Source organism: Penicillium coprophilum (assembly GCF_028826855.1).
Source record: "Penicillium coprophilum strain IBT 35676 chromosome Unknown utg000005l_segment0_segment0, whole genome shotgun sequence".
Classification (NCBI taxonomy): Eukaryota; Fungi; Ascomycota; class Eurotiomycetes; order Eurotiales; family Aspergillaceae; genus Penicillium; species Penicillium coprophilum.
In genome coordinates this window covers 1977832-1991755 of record NW_026622724.1, presented here as the reverse complement: position 1 = coordinate 1991755, position 13924 = coordinate 1977832, and the positions used below count along the sequence as shown (strand labels likewise).

Here is a 13924-nt window from a genome sequence, read left to right as displayed (position 1 = left end):
TTGGCTCGATGATGTAAGAACCCGAACTATGACACTTCATTGTTCCACTCGCCAAGAGGTAAACATATGTACTGTTATGAAAGACTGAATTATTGATCGAGATTGAGTCAAACAACCTCTCTCTTATCTTCATTTCATCCAGTCATTCCGAAGCGCATTTACCATGACGGAACCCTCCAACAGAGACAATGTACTGGAGCAGTTCCACTGCATTGGAATAGTTGGTGCTGGGAATATGGGCACACAGATGTCCATCGCATTTTCAGAGCTTGGCTTGAAAGTTTCTGTCTGGGATGTCAATGAAGAAAACATTGATAGGCTTCAGAAATGGTCACAAAACAACAAGACCAAAGGTGCAATCGCTGGGTTTCACGATATCAGTGATTTCATCAAAAGCCTAGAGAACGAGAAACGCAAATTATTCCTTTTCTCCATTTCGCACGGTAACCCGACAGATTCTGTGCTGGGTATGATTAAGAGCAATCTCAACGATGGAGACATCATCCTTGATGGGGGCAATGAAGATTATCGACGTACGCAGAACAGACAGCAAGAATGCGAAAAGATCGGTGTTCATTGGATTGGTATGGGAGTTTCGGGTGGCTACCAAGCAGCTCGCCGCGGTCCAAGTCTGTCTCCAGGTGGTGACGCGAAAGCTTTAGAGACTGTGATGCCATTACTCAAGCTATACGCCGCGAAGGACCCCAAAGGCAATCCATGCGTGGCTCGAATTGGCCCTGGTGGCTCGGGCCATTATGTGAAGATGGTTCACAATGGGATTGAGGGAGGCATGCTATCGACCTTGGCTGAGGCGTGGTCTTTCCTCCATAATGGCCTAGAAATGGACTACAACGCCATCGCAGATATCTTCAGCCAGTGGAACGACCATGGCGAACTACGGGGTACATACTTGCTCGACATAGCGGTCGACATGCTACGCGCCAAGATACCTTCCAGCGTGCAAGATGGAGAGGACGATAAAAAGGAACATTATGTGCTCGATGAAGTCCTTGACAAGGTCGTCCAGGACGACGATGATACTGAAGGTACCCCGTATTGGAACATCATGGAGTCAGCGTCTCGGCATATATCAACACCCACGCTTGCTACAGCGCATTACTTGCGCGTTGCGAGCGGAAACCGGGCAGAAAGGCTGTTAGCAGCCAAGAAGCTTAAACTTCCACAACCCAGACCAATACAGGAGGTTCAAGACAAGAGGCTTATTATAGAGCATTTGCGCTGTGCTATATATTCCTGTTTTCTATCTTCGTTCTGCCAGGGCCTAGAAATGATCACAAGGGCTTCTGATGACGAGGGTTGGGGGATTGACCTACGCCAATGTCTTCGAGTCTGGCGCGGGGGGTGCATCATTCAAGCCGATGGTATAGCCGACCTCTTAGAGCCTGTGTTATCGAGAGATCATCACTGGAAAAATCTGAAGCATGCCGATGAAGTCGCGGGGGAGCTGCACCGCACTTTCAGCTCTTTGAAAGAGATTGTGGTCCAGGGCACCTTGTCTGACCAGTATATTCCAGCAATCTCTGCTTCTCTCGAATATCTGAAATATGGAGGCGGTACAACATTACCAACTAAGTTCATGGAAGGGCAAATGGATTTCTTTGGCGCACACGGATATAATAAGCCCGGAGTTCCTGGAGAGGATCCAGGGCCCGTTGGAAAAGGACCCCATCACTACGAATGGCGACCTGCGAAGGAGGAATAGGTCGATAACTGGAGCTTCAATTCGATTGCTTGCTTCGTTGATATATTTAGGTCCGAACTAGGAATTTCACCTTTTTTTCCACCATATCCAGCTCTAGAACTTCACCTCTGTAATTCATTGGCTTATATTGTATTCATTGTTTGAATATGCGAAGTCGATAATGACCCTTCAATAGAAAACAAAGCTGGTTTCGTCAGAATGACCTCACTTCTGATCTGGACAAGGAGATGAGCAGTTCCAAGGTTCATTCCAAGGTTGACAGGACCAGGTTTCTGGAGTTTTTACAATCCTGATGTTCTGATATGAATGTTGAATATGAGAGATACTTGTTTATACATGGATGACGGAGAATAAACGTAATGCATCTTCCAGGTAATCTAAATGACCTAAAAAGGCATTGACATTATTTCATGTACAGTTTGAACTTGTTACGAAAACTTCAATCACATACACTATCCACAATGACAGACGGAGTATTGCAACTCGTGTGCGAATGCAAGGTAAGACACATCAAGAAAGAACCCTGGATCATACTAACGGTACAATTCTAGCATGACCCATGGGGCAAGCAAGGCCAGAACTCACTTGCCGGGCGCCTTTGGTCGCATATGCCTGACGCAGGAGAACTGGATGCCTCAGAGACATACTCTGAAGTGAGTACTACTCCTTCCATGTATCAATGAAGGAACGGCGTTGACGATACTTAGATGTGGATGGGTACATATCCTTCTGTGCCTTCTCGAATTCGCTCGACTGGAGAGCTTCTCTCTGAGCATCTCAAGAACAATCCCGATCTGATTGGCCAATCACTTTGCAAATCTAGATACGGGCCTGACATCCCCTTCCTTCCCAAGGTAAAATATAGTACAAGTGTAATAAAGATGGCAGTGGCTCTAACTTTGATCAGGTGCTCTCCTTTGCTAAAGCCCTTCCACTTCAAATTCATCCCGACAAAGCCCTTGCCGAGCGTCTGCACGCAAAGGACCCTGAAAAATTTGGAGACAGCAATCACAAGCCCGAGATCGCTATCGCATTGTCTCGCTTTGAGTCGTTCGTTGGATTCAAACCTCTGCACGAAATTGCAGAGCTCATCCGACTGAAGCCGTTGGAGCAATTTATCCCAACGCACGAGAAGTTTGATGAAGAAGCTTTACGCCAACTCTGCAAGACATTGTTACGCTTACCACCGGATACCGTATCCGAGACAATCACAAAACTACAGGATACTCCTTTATCCGAGTTTGGAAACAATGAGAATGTTCCGTCACTTCTGGATCGACTCAGCAAGCAATATTCAAAATTCGACAACGGTAACTTGGTCGCCGCTCTTCTAATGAACTATATGGTTCTAGAGCCCGGAGAGGCCATCTGCGTCCCAGCCGACGGCATCCATGCGTATCTTTCAGGTGACATTATTGAGTGTATGGCGCGGTCGGACAATGTCCTAAACACAGGCTTTTGCCCTCGCGCTGACCGTGACGATGTCGAGTTATTCGCCGAGGCACTTACATTCAAGCCACACAGCCCACAAGACTCTCTTCTCCCATCGAAAAAGAGTTCGATCGGACAAAAAGGAAGATCAGTGGAATATGCGCCCCCAATTAGCGAGTTTAACGTTTTGGGTGTGATCTTGTCTTCCACGCAGTCTGAGAAGCACCGGGTGCTTGGAAGTCCTAGTATCTTAGTTGTGATTCAAGGCCCTGGAACGATGAATGTGGGTGATGGAAGTGTCCATGATATTGGTGAAGGAGATGTATATTTTGCCGCAAAAGACGCCGAGTTGGAATTTTCGACAAAGACAGAATTGGTGTTGTATCGAGCGTATGCCACGTTCTGATATTGTTGGATTTCCTGCAGCAGTATGCTGAACTCATGATATTTCAGGGAGACATTATTATTATAGAAAAGACTCATGGAATTCGACCTTTCTCTAGAAGAAGGTTTATTTACTATGCGTGGTTAATTTTCCTGTTTATTGCTCCTTGAAATAAATTGACTCGATGCCTCCGTTGACTGAATCGAAGAGAAGCAATTGAAATGTATAAGTATTTTGTCGCGTAGCAAGAAACATTTAATCGCACTGCATTACCATCACTCATCTGTACAATTGAGCAATAACTTCTGCATGCTCTCCATCGCCTTCTTCGCATAACCTTCGATCTCATACTTCTTTCCCGACCCATCCGGTCCCCCATCAAAGATTTCCATTGAGAACCACCCCCGAAATCCGGTTTTCAGCACCGCCTTTGCCACATCCTCAATCGGCAAGTAACCGCCATCATACGGCATAGGCCTGTAATCATGACTCCAGTGACCGCGTGGTCGAAGCCCCTCAACAGGCTCACTTGTCAGCGGCGGAGAAACCTTATACGCATCCGAGATTTGTAGCAGATATATTTTCTCGGGCGGAACGGTGCGAGCAAGCTCATCCATACTAGCGGCGAAGTTTTTTCGTAAAGCACCATACGGTACCTCTTCAATGACACCAGATTCCGTCGTCGGATCTGCCCATTCACTACCCGCTGTCTGGAATGTGTCTAGACACAGCCCGATGTTTGGACGGTCGACGGCTGATACAATTTCCCACACATCTTTCCAGCCTGGTGCATGGGTTGACCAACACCAGTTCTCGTAGGCTAGACGGAAATTGTGTTGTGCTAGCATGTCGGCTAGTTCACGGAGGTCGGAAACGACTGCTTCACGAGTAGTTGATATCTTGTCAAGTGGTGTATCCGTAGCTCCAACCTGATAAATTGATCAATCGATGATTTACATAGTGATAGGGATCAATTCATACCTGCAGCATATCTGTCCCGAGAACCTTCATGATCTCGATCCAGCCCCTCGCTCTTGCAAAAGCATCTTCTCTCTCCGTTGACCCTCTCGGCCAGCCCTCGAAATTCGCGAACGGCTGCAGCATCATGATGGTCAATGAGTTGGCCTCGCAGAGATCTCGTATCTCGTTGGCAACATTGACGAGTTCGGAAAAATTATCTGATGGAATTGGTTGGCTCTTGAGATGTTCTGCATATTTCACAATATCAGGGAATGAAAGCTCAATCGCAGTGAAACCAGCTTTGCTAATTGCTTCGAGCTTGCGGGGCAGAGTGTCACTGGAGCTGCCGATTGAACAGGACGCATAGGCTAGAGGAATTGTTTGGACCGAGGCGGTTGTTATTGGTTCCATTTTGATGCTTTTGTCAAGTAGCGAGTGGAAAGTGTTATTGCTCAGCAATTATAATTGAGAAATAGATGGTTTTGTATTATTTTGATACAAGTTGGAGTTGAATTGCTATGTTCGTCATATCGATGTCATCTTTCTGCATCGTGGAGAACACGGCTGTTTATCAAGATGGCCAATTAACCAGGAGAACGAACTCATAACACACTGGAAGACCAGATTTAAATCGAGCAGAGTGAAAATCATGAAGAAGTGATCTGTCATGTCGAAGCGGTGGTTATTCGGACCTGGGCGTTCAATAGCCACATTTAGCTCGCTGGATTGAGACATGAATTGCAAAGTCAACTGCCCTCTGTCGCCAAACACCCTGTGAAAATGCTTGGCATTGTAGATTGATTCTTAGAGGGCTCCTAGAGTCTAGGATCCAAGCAAAAATTTCGCTATGATAACATTGTACTCTATCAAATTTGTAGTATCTCGAGAAGTGTACACTCTGCGATGCTCCGTGATGTGAATAGTACTCGACTGCCCGCCATGATATTGTTCATACAAATGTTGCTCTTCATTTATTGTTCCTCTTACTCGGCCCTTGGCTTCGGCTCCTAACCTTTTCGGGGTTTGGGGCCGCACTGGACTAATCGTAATTTTGTCTATTGTATGAGAGTCCCATACAAAAGCTATATAGAGTAAAACCCGTAACATAAAACAAGCATATGATCTAGGTAAAAAAGCCATTTCATAGTACTTCGAGCTTAATTACAACAACCCTAAGGAGTTGGGGGGCCGTATCACTGAGCCAAGTAACTGATTCTCGCCAATTCTCACTCATGACATTCAACGCTGAGCTCATAGGGCCGGCAACTGTTAGTAGCCGATCGAGGCTGTCGCAAACGTATAGCCTGAGCCTTGATGAGGGTATTTCAACCTGGGCCGCTTTCTGCAGAAGGCGTGAGCCCCTGAAGTGCGAACAAACTTGCTTGTGCCCATATCACTGCCAAACTGTACGAAAAGGCGCAGGACTGGTTCAAAATATCCGAGGAGTGGTGGCACTTGATTGTTACGAATGGCGAGGAAACTGATCATCGTCCAGCTCGCCATATCATGGAACATGCGCGGTACTTCATGTGCCTTCAGAAATATGCTCAAGCAGAAGAGATGCTGAATGGGTACATTCCTCGACTCAAGACCGAGGACCACATGGATTGGGATATGCTAGCCCAGTAAGGACTTCATATGTGATGAGAATATCGAATGCATTGCCCTAACACCCCGCTTCTTATATAGTGCGTTATTCGCTTTGGCAAAGCTGAGTAGCCGTCGAGGGCAGAGTGGGTTATTGCTAAAATTTGACGCTCATACAGTGTGGATGATGATCAATTCTGAGATGCAATTCTGACATCCATTCTCCGCGCATGAGTGTGTAGTATCGAGACCACAGAGAGAAGTGCTGAGCGTGTTTCGTGCTTTCAAGTGCTAAAATCGAGGCTCCGCCTCCTCAAGAGGCGGAGTTTGCATCAAAGCCAACGAAGGCCGAGTTGTTAAAAATCAAATTGATGCTTTTACCCATGAATTTGTCTTCAACATGACTTGAAAAAAATATGCGGTGTTCGAAATCAACACATCCTGCATCTCGGAGCCCATAGGCTGGCCGCTACCGCTTTCACCCCACTATCAGAAAAATACGAATCAAACGTCGCCCTCTCGAACCTCACTCCTTCTTTCGTCTACATTTATACCTAGACATTTAACAAACCACAATTCAATATGGGTGTCGAAAGAAAGATTATCACTCGTGGTACCGGCTCTGGCTCGCCTGCTTCAGGCGATATGGTCACGATCCACTACTCGGGATGGCTCTACGATGCCAAGAAGTCCAACAAGGGCTTCCAGGGCAAGCAGTAAGCTGACTCCCATACCCTTAATTGGTCTAATACATGCCTGTGGCCTTAGATACTAATTATATTAAATAGATTCGATAGCTCGAGACTCCCTGGCCGTGGCCCTTTCAATGTTCAGATCGGTGTCGGAAAGGTCATTAAGGGTACTTCATCCTCGTCGTTCTTATCTATCGAAGGGATTATTCATCTTTGAAATGATTGGAGACCTTTTCATGTCAACTCGAGATTCGATGCTAATTCTGTGTCTAGGCTGGGATGAGGGTGTCATGCAGATGACCCTTGGAGAGAAGGCAACCCTGACCATTACCCCGTGAGTCAAGTTCATATCGAGCAAAAGCAAATTGGACCACTACTAACATCAATCTTCAGGGACTATGGCTATGGTGACAAGTAAGTGAACACACAGAAGATACAGCCCGCTAGACATCCCTCGGATAGAGGTGTTCTAACATTCTTCTACACAGGGCGGCTGGCAAGATTCCTGCAGGCTCTACTCTGATTTTGTAAGTTCTGCTAAGTACTATATGATCTTATCGGGAAACTAACCATGTCGCAGCGAGGTTGAGCTCCTTAAGATCAACGGCAAGACTGCCTAAATAAACAATTGAATTGAGCAGACTACACAAGCGTATCACTTCCTCTGCCAGTTTCCTCACAGTATAAATGAACAATAAAAATCGTCAAATTCGTTAATATGTGTTTATACAGACGTCACATGCTATATACAAAACAAAAATGAGCACAGTGAAAACCAACCACCTATAGGCGGTGCTGAACAGGCGACTCGGGCGCCAGGAGGGGCAACGAAGTGTTCTCAGCTGGCTCATCCCAGCGCAAGATACGAGCCATCTTTTGATATGATTCGATACCGCGACGAGCGTGGTCGGCAGGAACAAATGGATCGGTCTCCCCGAGAGTTCGACTGAAGAGTTCAAGAGAAACCCAGCCGCGGTAGCCGAGGTCTTCAAAGAAGACGCGAGCGACATCCACAATAGGCAGATAGCCACCACGCGACTCCTCGAGGGGGAATAGACGGGCGTTTCGGGACCAATTCATGCGTACAGGCTGTCCGGAAACGTGGAAAGGGTGCTTTTCGTCTAATGGGGCGGAAAGACGCTCACCGTCAACAAGTTGGACATAGAAAATCTTGGCGGGGTCAATGTTGGCAGTGCGTAGACGCTGTAACGAGGCAGCCAAATCGGAAACCGCATTAGGTGTACAACCTGAAGGAGCAGCAGGGTCTGCATACACACGACCGGCGATATTGAAGGAGTCAAGACAGAGACCAAAATTGCGACGGTCGACATCGCGAACCACCTCCCACGAGGCCTCCCAGGTATCAATATGATCACCCCAGCAGAGAGCTTCGTAGACAAACCTGAACCCAGCACCAGCACCTAAGTCAGCCAGGCGCTGCAGATCACGAACAATGACAGTTCGGTCGCCAGTGGTGCGAGCAGCACCGGTCTTTGGGTCCGGACCCAAGAAGTTTGATGGAACTTGGATCATGTCTGTGCCCAACGCCCGCGCTAGGGTGAACCATTTAGGGAGTTTCTCATTGATGAGCCGGTCTGACTCGGTGCGGTCGATGAGGCCCTCGTACATGGAAAATGGCTGCAGGCAGATAATGGTCAGACCTAGCCGCTTGCACATCCGCCGTGTTGACCGTGCGGCTTCATGGTGATCACCACCAAATACCCGCTGCGCATAACAGTCTAGGTCATCGAAGAACAGTTCAATGCCCTCAAAGCCGTGTGCTGCGGCTTGCATCAGCTTCCCAGGTAGGTCGTGTACCCATGGCCGACCTAGGGACATGGAAGCGATGCCGGGGCGGTTGAAAGCCATATTGGAGTTATGCTAATTGATGCTTGTCTTATATGTTGATATTATCAAGCATAAGAGGTGGATTTGCTGCGGACTTTTTTTAGAAAAAGAATTATCCCAAGCGGAAAGATATCAAGGGAGCGAGAATGACTTTTAAGGTGGCAGACCCCGATATTTGGGATTTCTAGTTTATCTAATGAAAGATACCAAAAAATTGCGACAAAACGTTATCCCCTACAGCCTCCTCTATCGTCTGCTGTGATTCGTGTCTTGATGACGAGGCCACCTGATGGAGACAGGTCACATGACCGGGTAAACGCTTCCCCCTGTTTGTTTTCCCGCCAGCTCCACTTCCTCAGAACCACTCCACTTTTCCTCCCATACAACAGTGTTTCACTTCCTCATTAAAAAAATGCTCTTCCCGTCCTCAAGGATAAAATTCCCGCTGATAGCCGACACGATCTTTTCCTTATGGGTCTGAATTTGGCCGGGGAACCGGCGCCGAACCGTCCACGCTGTCCGGAATCTGGGGCAGTTGGGGACACTGTTCACAGCTAAAAGGCACACGAAAGCCATCAGGTTGAATTTCCTTTTAAGCTTTGCAAGTTACACGACTGAGTATTAAATCAATTGGATTTTCCCAGAACCGAAATATATTTTTAACCGCTGAATCATCACTATCATGCCTGTCAAAGTTGCCATCATTGGTGCAGGCCTAATTGGCCCTCGTCATGCACAATCCGTAATCTCAAACCCCGCGACGGAGCTAATTGCGCTCGTTGACCCAATGCCCAACGGCGAAGCAACCGCATCCAGCCTCAAGACCAACTACTACCCCTCTGTGGCCTCACTACTTGCATCCGCCCACTGTCCCGACGCAGCAATCGTGTGCACACCAAATCACACCCACGTTCCAGTCGCAAAGGAGCTACTTGCAGGCGGGGTCCACGTCCTCCTCGAAAAGCCCGTCAGCGATACTCTGGAAACCGGCCGCTCCCTACTAAAGTTCGCCCAAGCCCCAGAGCGTGCCCACCTTAAGCTCCTTGTCGGCCACCACCGCCGCTTTAATCCCTACGTCCGAGCCACGAAGGCAGTCCTGGATGCTGGATCTCTCGGCCGCCCCATCGCCATCAACGGTCTGTGGACTTTATTTAAACCAGATGCATACTTCGCCCCGCCAACAGACTGGCGCGCATCGAACGAGCGCGGCGGCGGCGTTATCCCCATTAACCTCGTCCACGACATCGACCTCATGCACCACTTCTTCGGGCCTATTGTGCGCGTGACAGCAGAGCGAACGTTGCCGCAGCGCCCGAGCCCACCACACAATGCCGACGAGGGTGCCGCCCTGACGCTGCGCTTTGCATCGGGTGTTGTAGGCACATTTCTGGTCTGTGATGCGACGCCATCGCCACATAATTTCGAGACTGGGACGGGTGAGAACCCGCTAATTCCGCAGTCGACAACTGGTAGTGATTCGGATTTCTATCGCATCTTTGGCTCGGATGCTTCGCTCAGTGTGCCGGACCTGACTCGCTGGAGTTATGATGCTAGCCATGGGAAGAGCTGGAATTCACCATTGACTGTTGAGCGGATTCCGCTCCCCGATGATAACAAAGTGCCGTTTGATCTTCAGCTCGCGCATTTTGTTGATGTTATCAATGGGGACGCTGTTCCGAGCTGTACTGGCGAGGAAGGTTTACGCGCTTTGATTGTTTGTGAGGCTGTCCAGAGGGCGATGCTGTCGGGTCAGCCTGTGGATATTGATGTTAATTTGTTGGCAAAGTCGGATAAATAGCTACATACTAATTTACCTGATGTAGTGTTATGTGTGGCAATCTTGTCTCTCTGGTCTTACGATATGTCGGAATTACTACCAAACCGGCAGGAGAAAACACAATGGAATGTGCATTGGGTAATTGCTTATTTACACCCGTTCAGCGAAGTGTATATAATAAAGCAGACATTCCTAGTACACAAAAGCAACAACATGTGCAATCAAAAATCACTCGAAGAATGAGCTACCACTTGTCTAACAAACAAAAGCACAACATGTGGTTTAGCAGCGCTGCGAAAGCATCTCATCAAGAAACCAATTCAACAGCGTATCATTCAAGCATACTTTGGCTGATCCGCAGTATCCTCGATTTGCTCAGGTTGCACCTTGCCCACGTCAATGCCGGCAGCTTCAACATCATGGCGGAACATCTCTTCATTTTCACGCAGCTGGACGACCATCTTGCCATGTGCATGTCGCACGGGCTTGATGTCGAATAGCTGGTCCATGCTCTCAAGAGGAATACCCTTGGTTTCGGGCACGAGGAAGAACACGAAGACGATCGAGATCATCATCATTGATGCGAAGAAGAAGTATACACCGTATCCCATGGCTGTGAACATTTGCGGGGTGAAGCGCGAGATGAGGAAGTTCCACAGCCAGTTAGAGGCAGCAGCGCAGGCCTGTGCTAGGGAACGCATGTTGGGGTCGAACATTTCCTGCAGGTGGTGTTAGCCATGTGCCATTGAGTGTGGGTATCTGGTCCCTGGAGATACTTACAGAGTTGAGAACCCATGGTGTACCGTTCCAGGTTGGGGTATAGAAAACCGTCCACAGGTAGAAGAAGAACATGGCTGCGATGCCACCACCGCTCAAAGTATCACTCTTGTTATTTTCGGGTTTGGCAACCTTGATGTATGCACCAACAACCCACAAACAGACTGAACCACCTGCTGCGCCAATCAACAATAGGTTACGGCGACCAACGTGATCAATGAGCCAGAGCAGCCAAATGAAAGTCACCACAGTCTTCACTACACCGAAAATTCCAGTGGTGAACAGACTCGTGTTGGTACCTTTGACACCAATCTAACATCTTTGTTAGCAACACTCATCAATAGCCAGATGACGGAAAAGAAAATTGACTCACCGATTTGAAGACAGTCGGGCTGTAATAATTGATGGCATTGATGCCAGATCCATTTTGCCAGAAGAACAACGCGCTTCCAAGGAACAAACGCCACATGACCTTCTTGTTGGTCCCGGCCGCCTTGAATGGTTTCCAGAAACCAATTCCAATGCTACGGCGTTGTTCCTCCAGAGCCTGGTCAATAGCACCGATCTCCTCGATCATATAGATATCGTCCTCGGGCAACTGGCGAATCCAACAGAGATTCTTGATAGCATCCTCGCGGCGACCGCGCCCGAAGAGCCAACGGGGCGATTCCCGGATGAACCAGCAACCGATGAGCAAGAGACCAGAAGGAATCAACTGAACAGCAAAAGGAATGAGCCATTGCTTGTGGCTAGGCTCCATGGTTTCGTCGACACCAAACTATTAACAATGTATTAGCATCAATGAGAGAAGCGTAACACAAGCAGAAAGGAAAGCTCACGTTGATCCAGAATCCTACAAGACCACCAATCTGCCAGCCCAGCTCATACACACCAACCAATCTACCACGAATAGCTGGGGGAGACAATTCGGAGATGTAGATGGGGGTGATGTTAGAGCCTGCTCCGACACCAAGACCAGCAAGAACTCGGCCGCCGTAAAGGAGACCAAGTCCTCGGTCGCCATTTACACCAACCATGATGCCAGCACCGAGAGTGAAAACCAGACCAGCGGCTAATAGGCCAATCCTACGACCCCAGAAGTGACCGATTGGATACGCGAAGAAAGCACCAAAAAAGGCACCAGCCTGGTAGCAGGAGACGATATTGGCACTGATCAGATTCCTGGTAGAGTCAGACATTTCAGCGAAGCGGAACTCGCTCTTGAAGGAGTCGAGAGAGAGTGTAGTGCCGATGAAAGCACTGTCGTAGCCAATCATACAGGATGTGCATGAAGCCACCGCTGCCAGTAGATAAATTCTCCAGTTGTAGACCGCACTAGGTGTTGGCCGGTCCTCGACCAGCTTAAGAATAGACATGGTGGTGGCAAAATATAGAAGAACTCGAGGACAATTTGAAGAGCCTCTGTGGGCAGATGATCTTGATCCCCAATGCTAGATGCAGCGAAGGAGTATGATGGACGTCCCAGCAAGGAGAATAACCCCGTCTGCAGGTAGGTATGAGAGGCAGTTGTATGTGCAAGCAAGGGAGCAAAGGGGAGAGGAAACCAAACAGCAAGTCCGCGCCACGTTTTTTTTACAAATAGGCCAGTGAGGATAGACGAGATCTAAATAGGCTCAGCCCCGGATTGTCGATTTGCCCTTGGACAAAGCGAGGAGAGAATCTGGGGTTGAGAAAGGGGGAAGAAAGCGTGGAGATGCTAGGGCGGAGAAAAGTATAGCGCAGATTGTCAAAATCGGGTGCAAAAGCAAATCCAGCCAAGGCGCGGCAAAACGAATACTCTAAGTTCTTTTGGATATTCTGGGCGCGGACAGTGCGACCTTTGTCGTCTCTTGGCATCTCCTGGCTTTGCCCCAAGCAGAAAATGAGTCAGAGGGGCAAGCAAACTTTGTTTGGCCATAGCCAAGTCGGCAAGCTGTGATTATTCGCTTAATACATTGGATTGTGGGGATATATCAAGGTGTGGAGACTTCCCCGGCGGGTTTCCAGTAGCCCGCAACAGCGTGCATGTCAGCTCAATCTTCTCTGGGGTACCCCGGAGGTAATGCAGTGCACGATCCAACTTTTGGTGTGAAATAGCGAAAGACAATTGGTTTGATTGGAAAACCGGAATGGATCCATCGATAGGGAAGGGAGAAAACGGCCAATTACCGTTTTGCTGGACTTGGGTGGCGGGGAAAAGCCTTTCTCCGGATGCTTATGGACGTGCGTGGCCACTGCGAAATCCATTGGGGGCTGCCTGTGTGGGCATCAGCCGATAACCCAATCATCAATCGTGGTATATAAGCCCTTCTCATCGGAGTCCATAGAGTTTGCTGCGTGCCATGGCGATTTCCCCGTGGGGTGTGGGTGGTTGCTTGGGGAAATGATTCAGCCCGGTAGATGTTCTATGGCATAGAGTCAGTCAACAATGTAGCTGAGAATTTGGAACGAAGCCAAATAGTCTCGAATTAGTGTGTTGAGTAAACCCAAAACTGAAATAAAGATGTAAACATTTCCATCTAGCAAGATAACATTAGCTAAGGGAGTGAGATGGGTGGAAGAGCAAAATGTTCCTCCACTCGGCGGCTCATCGCTTTTCTGCAGACCCGCACCACGCCTACATTCCCTTTCATTGAACATTTCTTGATCTGGTTTTTCTTCAATATCACATATGAATTGTTCTTCAAGAATGAGATACACATTATCCGGAGAGATCTTTCCAAACGGAACTATCATGCGGTCTA

At 48.2% G+C, this 13924-nt stretch overlaps 8 protein-coding genes across 8 annotated transcripts; 5 read left to right on the top strand and 3 right to left on the bottom strand.

Annotated features, from left to right (window-relative positions):
• Positions 1–163: 163 nt before the first annotated feature.
• Positions 164–1723, top strand: N7500_008342 (uncharacterized protein; the record flags this gene model as incomplete). The annotated part of the gene is made up of 1 exon (XM_056679486.1): positions 164–1723. The coding sequence occupies one exon, from the start codon at positions 164–166 to the stop codon at positions 1721–1723; it is 1560 nt and encodes a 519-aa protein (XP_056529858.1).
• Positions 1724–2184: 461 nt separating this feature from the next.
• On the top strand, positions 2185–3560 carry N7500_008341 (uncharacterized protein; the record flags this gene model as incomplete). Its single annotated transcript, XM_056679485.1, has 4 exons — positions 2185–2223; positions 2275–2376; positions 2431–2577; positions 2631–3560. The coding sequence occupies 4 exons, from the start codon at positions 2185–2187 to the stop codon at positions 3558–3560; spliced, it is 1218 nt and encodes a 405-aa protein (XP_056529857.1).
• Positions 3561–3814: 254 nt separating this feature from the next.
• N7500_008340 (sugar phosphate isomerase/epimerase family protein) lies at positions 3815–4910 on the bottom strand (the record flags this gene model as incomplete). Its single annotated transcript, XM_056679484.1, has 2 exons — positions 3815–4468; positions 4521–4910. 2 exons carry the CDS (start codon positions 4908–4910, stop codon positions 3815–3817), a joined length of 1044 nt encoding a protein of 347 aa, XP_056529856.1.
• Positions 4911–5731: 821 nt separating this feature from the next.
• N7500_008339 (uncharacterized protein) lies at positions 5732–6128 on the top strand (the record flags this gene model as incomplete). The annotated part of the gene is made up of 2 exons (XM_056679483.1): positions 5732–5796; positions 5867–6128. 2 exons carry the CDS (start codon positions 5732–5734, stop codon positions 6126–6128), a joined length of 327 nt encoding a protein of 108 aa, XP_056529855.1.
• A 540-nt stretch (positions 6129–6668) lies between these two features.
• N7500_008338 (FKBP-type peptidyl-prolyl cis-trans isomerase) lies at positions 6669–7398 on the top strand (the record flags this gene model as incomplete). Its single annotated transcript, XM_056679482.1, has 6 exons — positions 6669–6802; positions 6875–6945; positions 7052–7112; positions 7172–7192; positions 7267–7305; positions 7359–7398. 6 exons carry the CDS (start codon positions 6669–6671, stop codon positions 7396–7398), a joined length of 366 nt encoding a protein of 121 aa, XP_056529854.1.
• A 163-nt stretch (positions 7399–7561) lies between these two features.
• N7500_008337 (sugar phosphate isomerase/epimerase family protein) lies at positions 7562–8647 on the bottom strand (the record flags this gene model as incomplete). The annotated part of the gene is made up of 1 exon (XM_056679481.1): positions 7562–8647. The coding sequence occupies one exon, from the start codon at positions 8645–8647 to the stop codon at positions 7562–7564; it is 1086 nt and encodes a 361-aa protein (XP_056529853.1).
• Positions 8648–9308: 661 nt separating this feature from the next.
• N7500_008336 (Gfo/Idh/MocA family protein) lies at positions 9309–10424 on the top strand (the record flags this gene model as incomplete). The annotated part of the gene is made up of 1 exon (XM_056679480.1): positions 9309–10424. One exon carries the CDS (start codon positions 9309–9311, stop codon positions 10422–10424), a length of 1116 nt encoding a protein of 371 aa, XP_056529852.1.
• A 314-nt stretch (positions 10425–10738) lies between these two features.
• N7500_008335 (sugar porter family MFS transporter) lies at positions 10739–12556 on the bottom strand (the record flags this gene model as incomplete). Its single annotated transcript, XM_056679479.1, has 4 exons — positions 10739–11122; positions 11184–11492; positions 11554–11958; positions 12020–12556. The coding sequence occupies 4 exons, from the start codon at positions 12554–12556 to the stop codon at positions 10739–10741; spliced, it is 1635 nt and encodes a 544-aa protein (XP_056529851.1).
• Positions 12557–13924: the final 1368 nt, after the last annotated feature.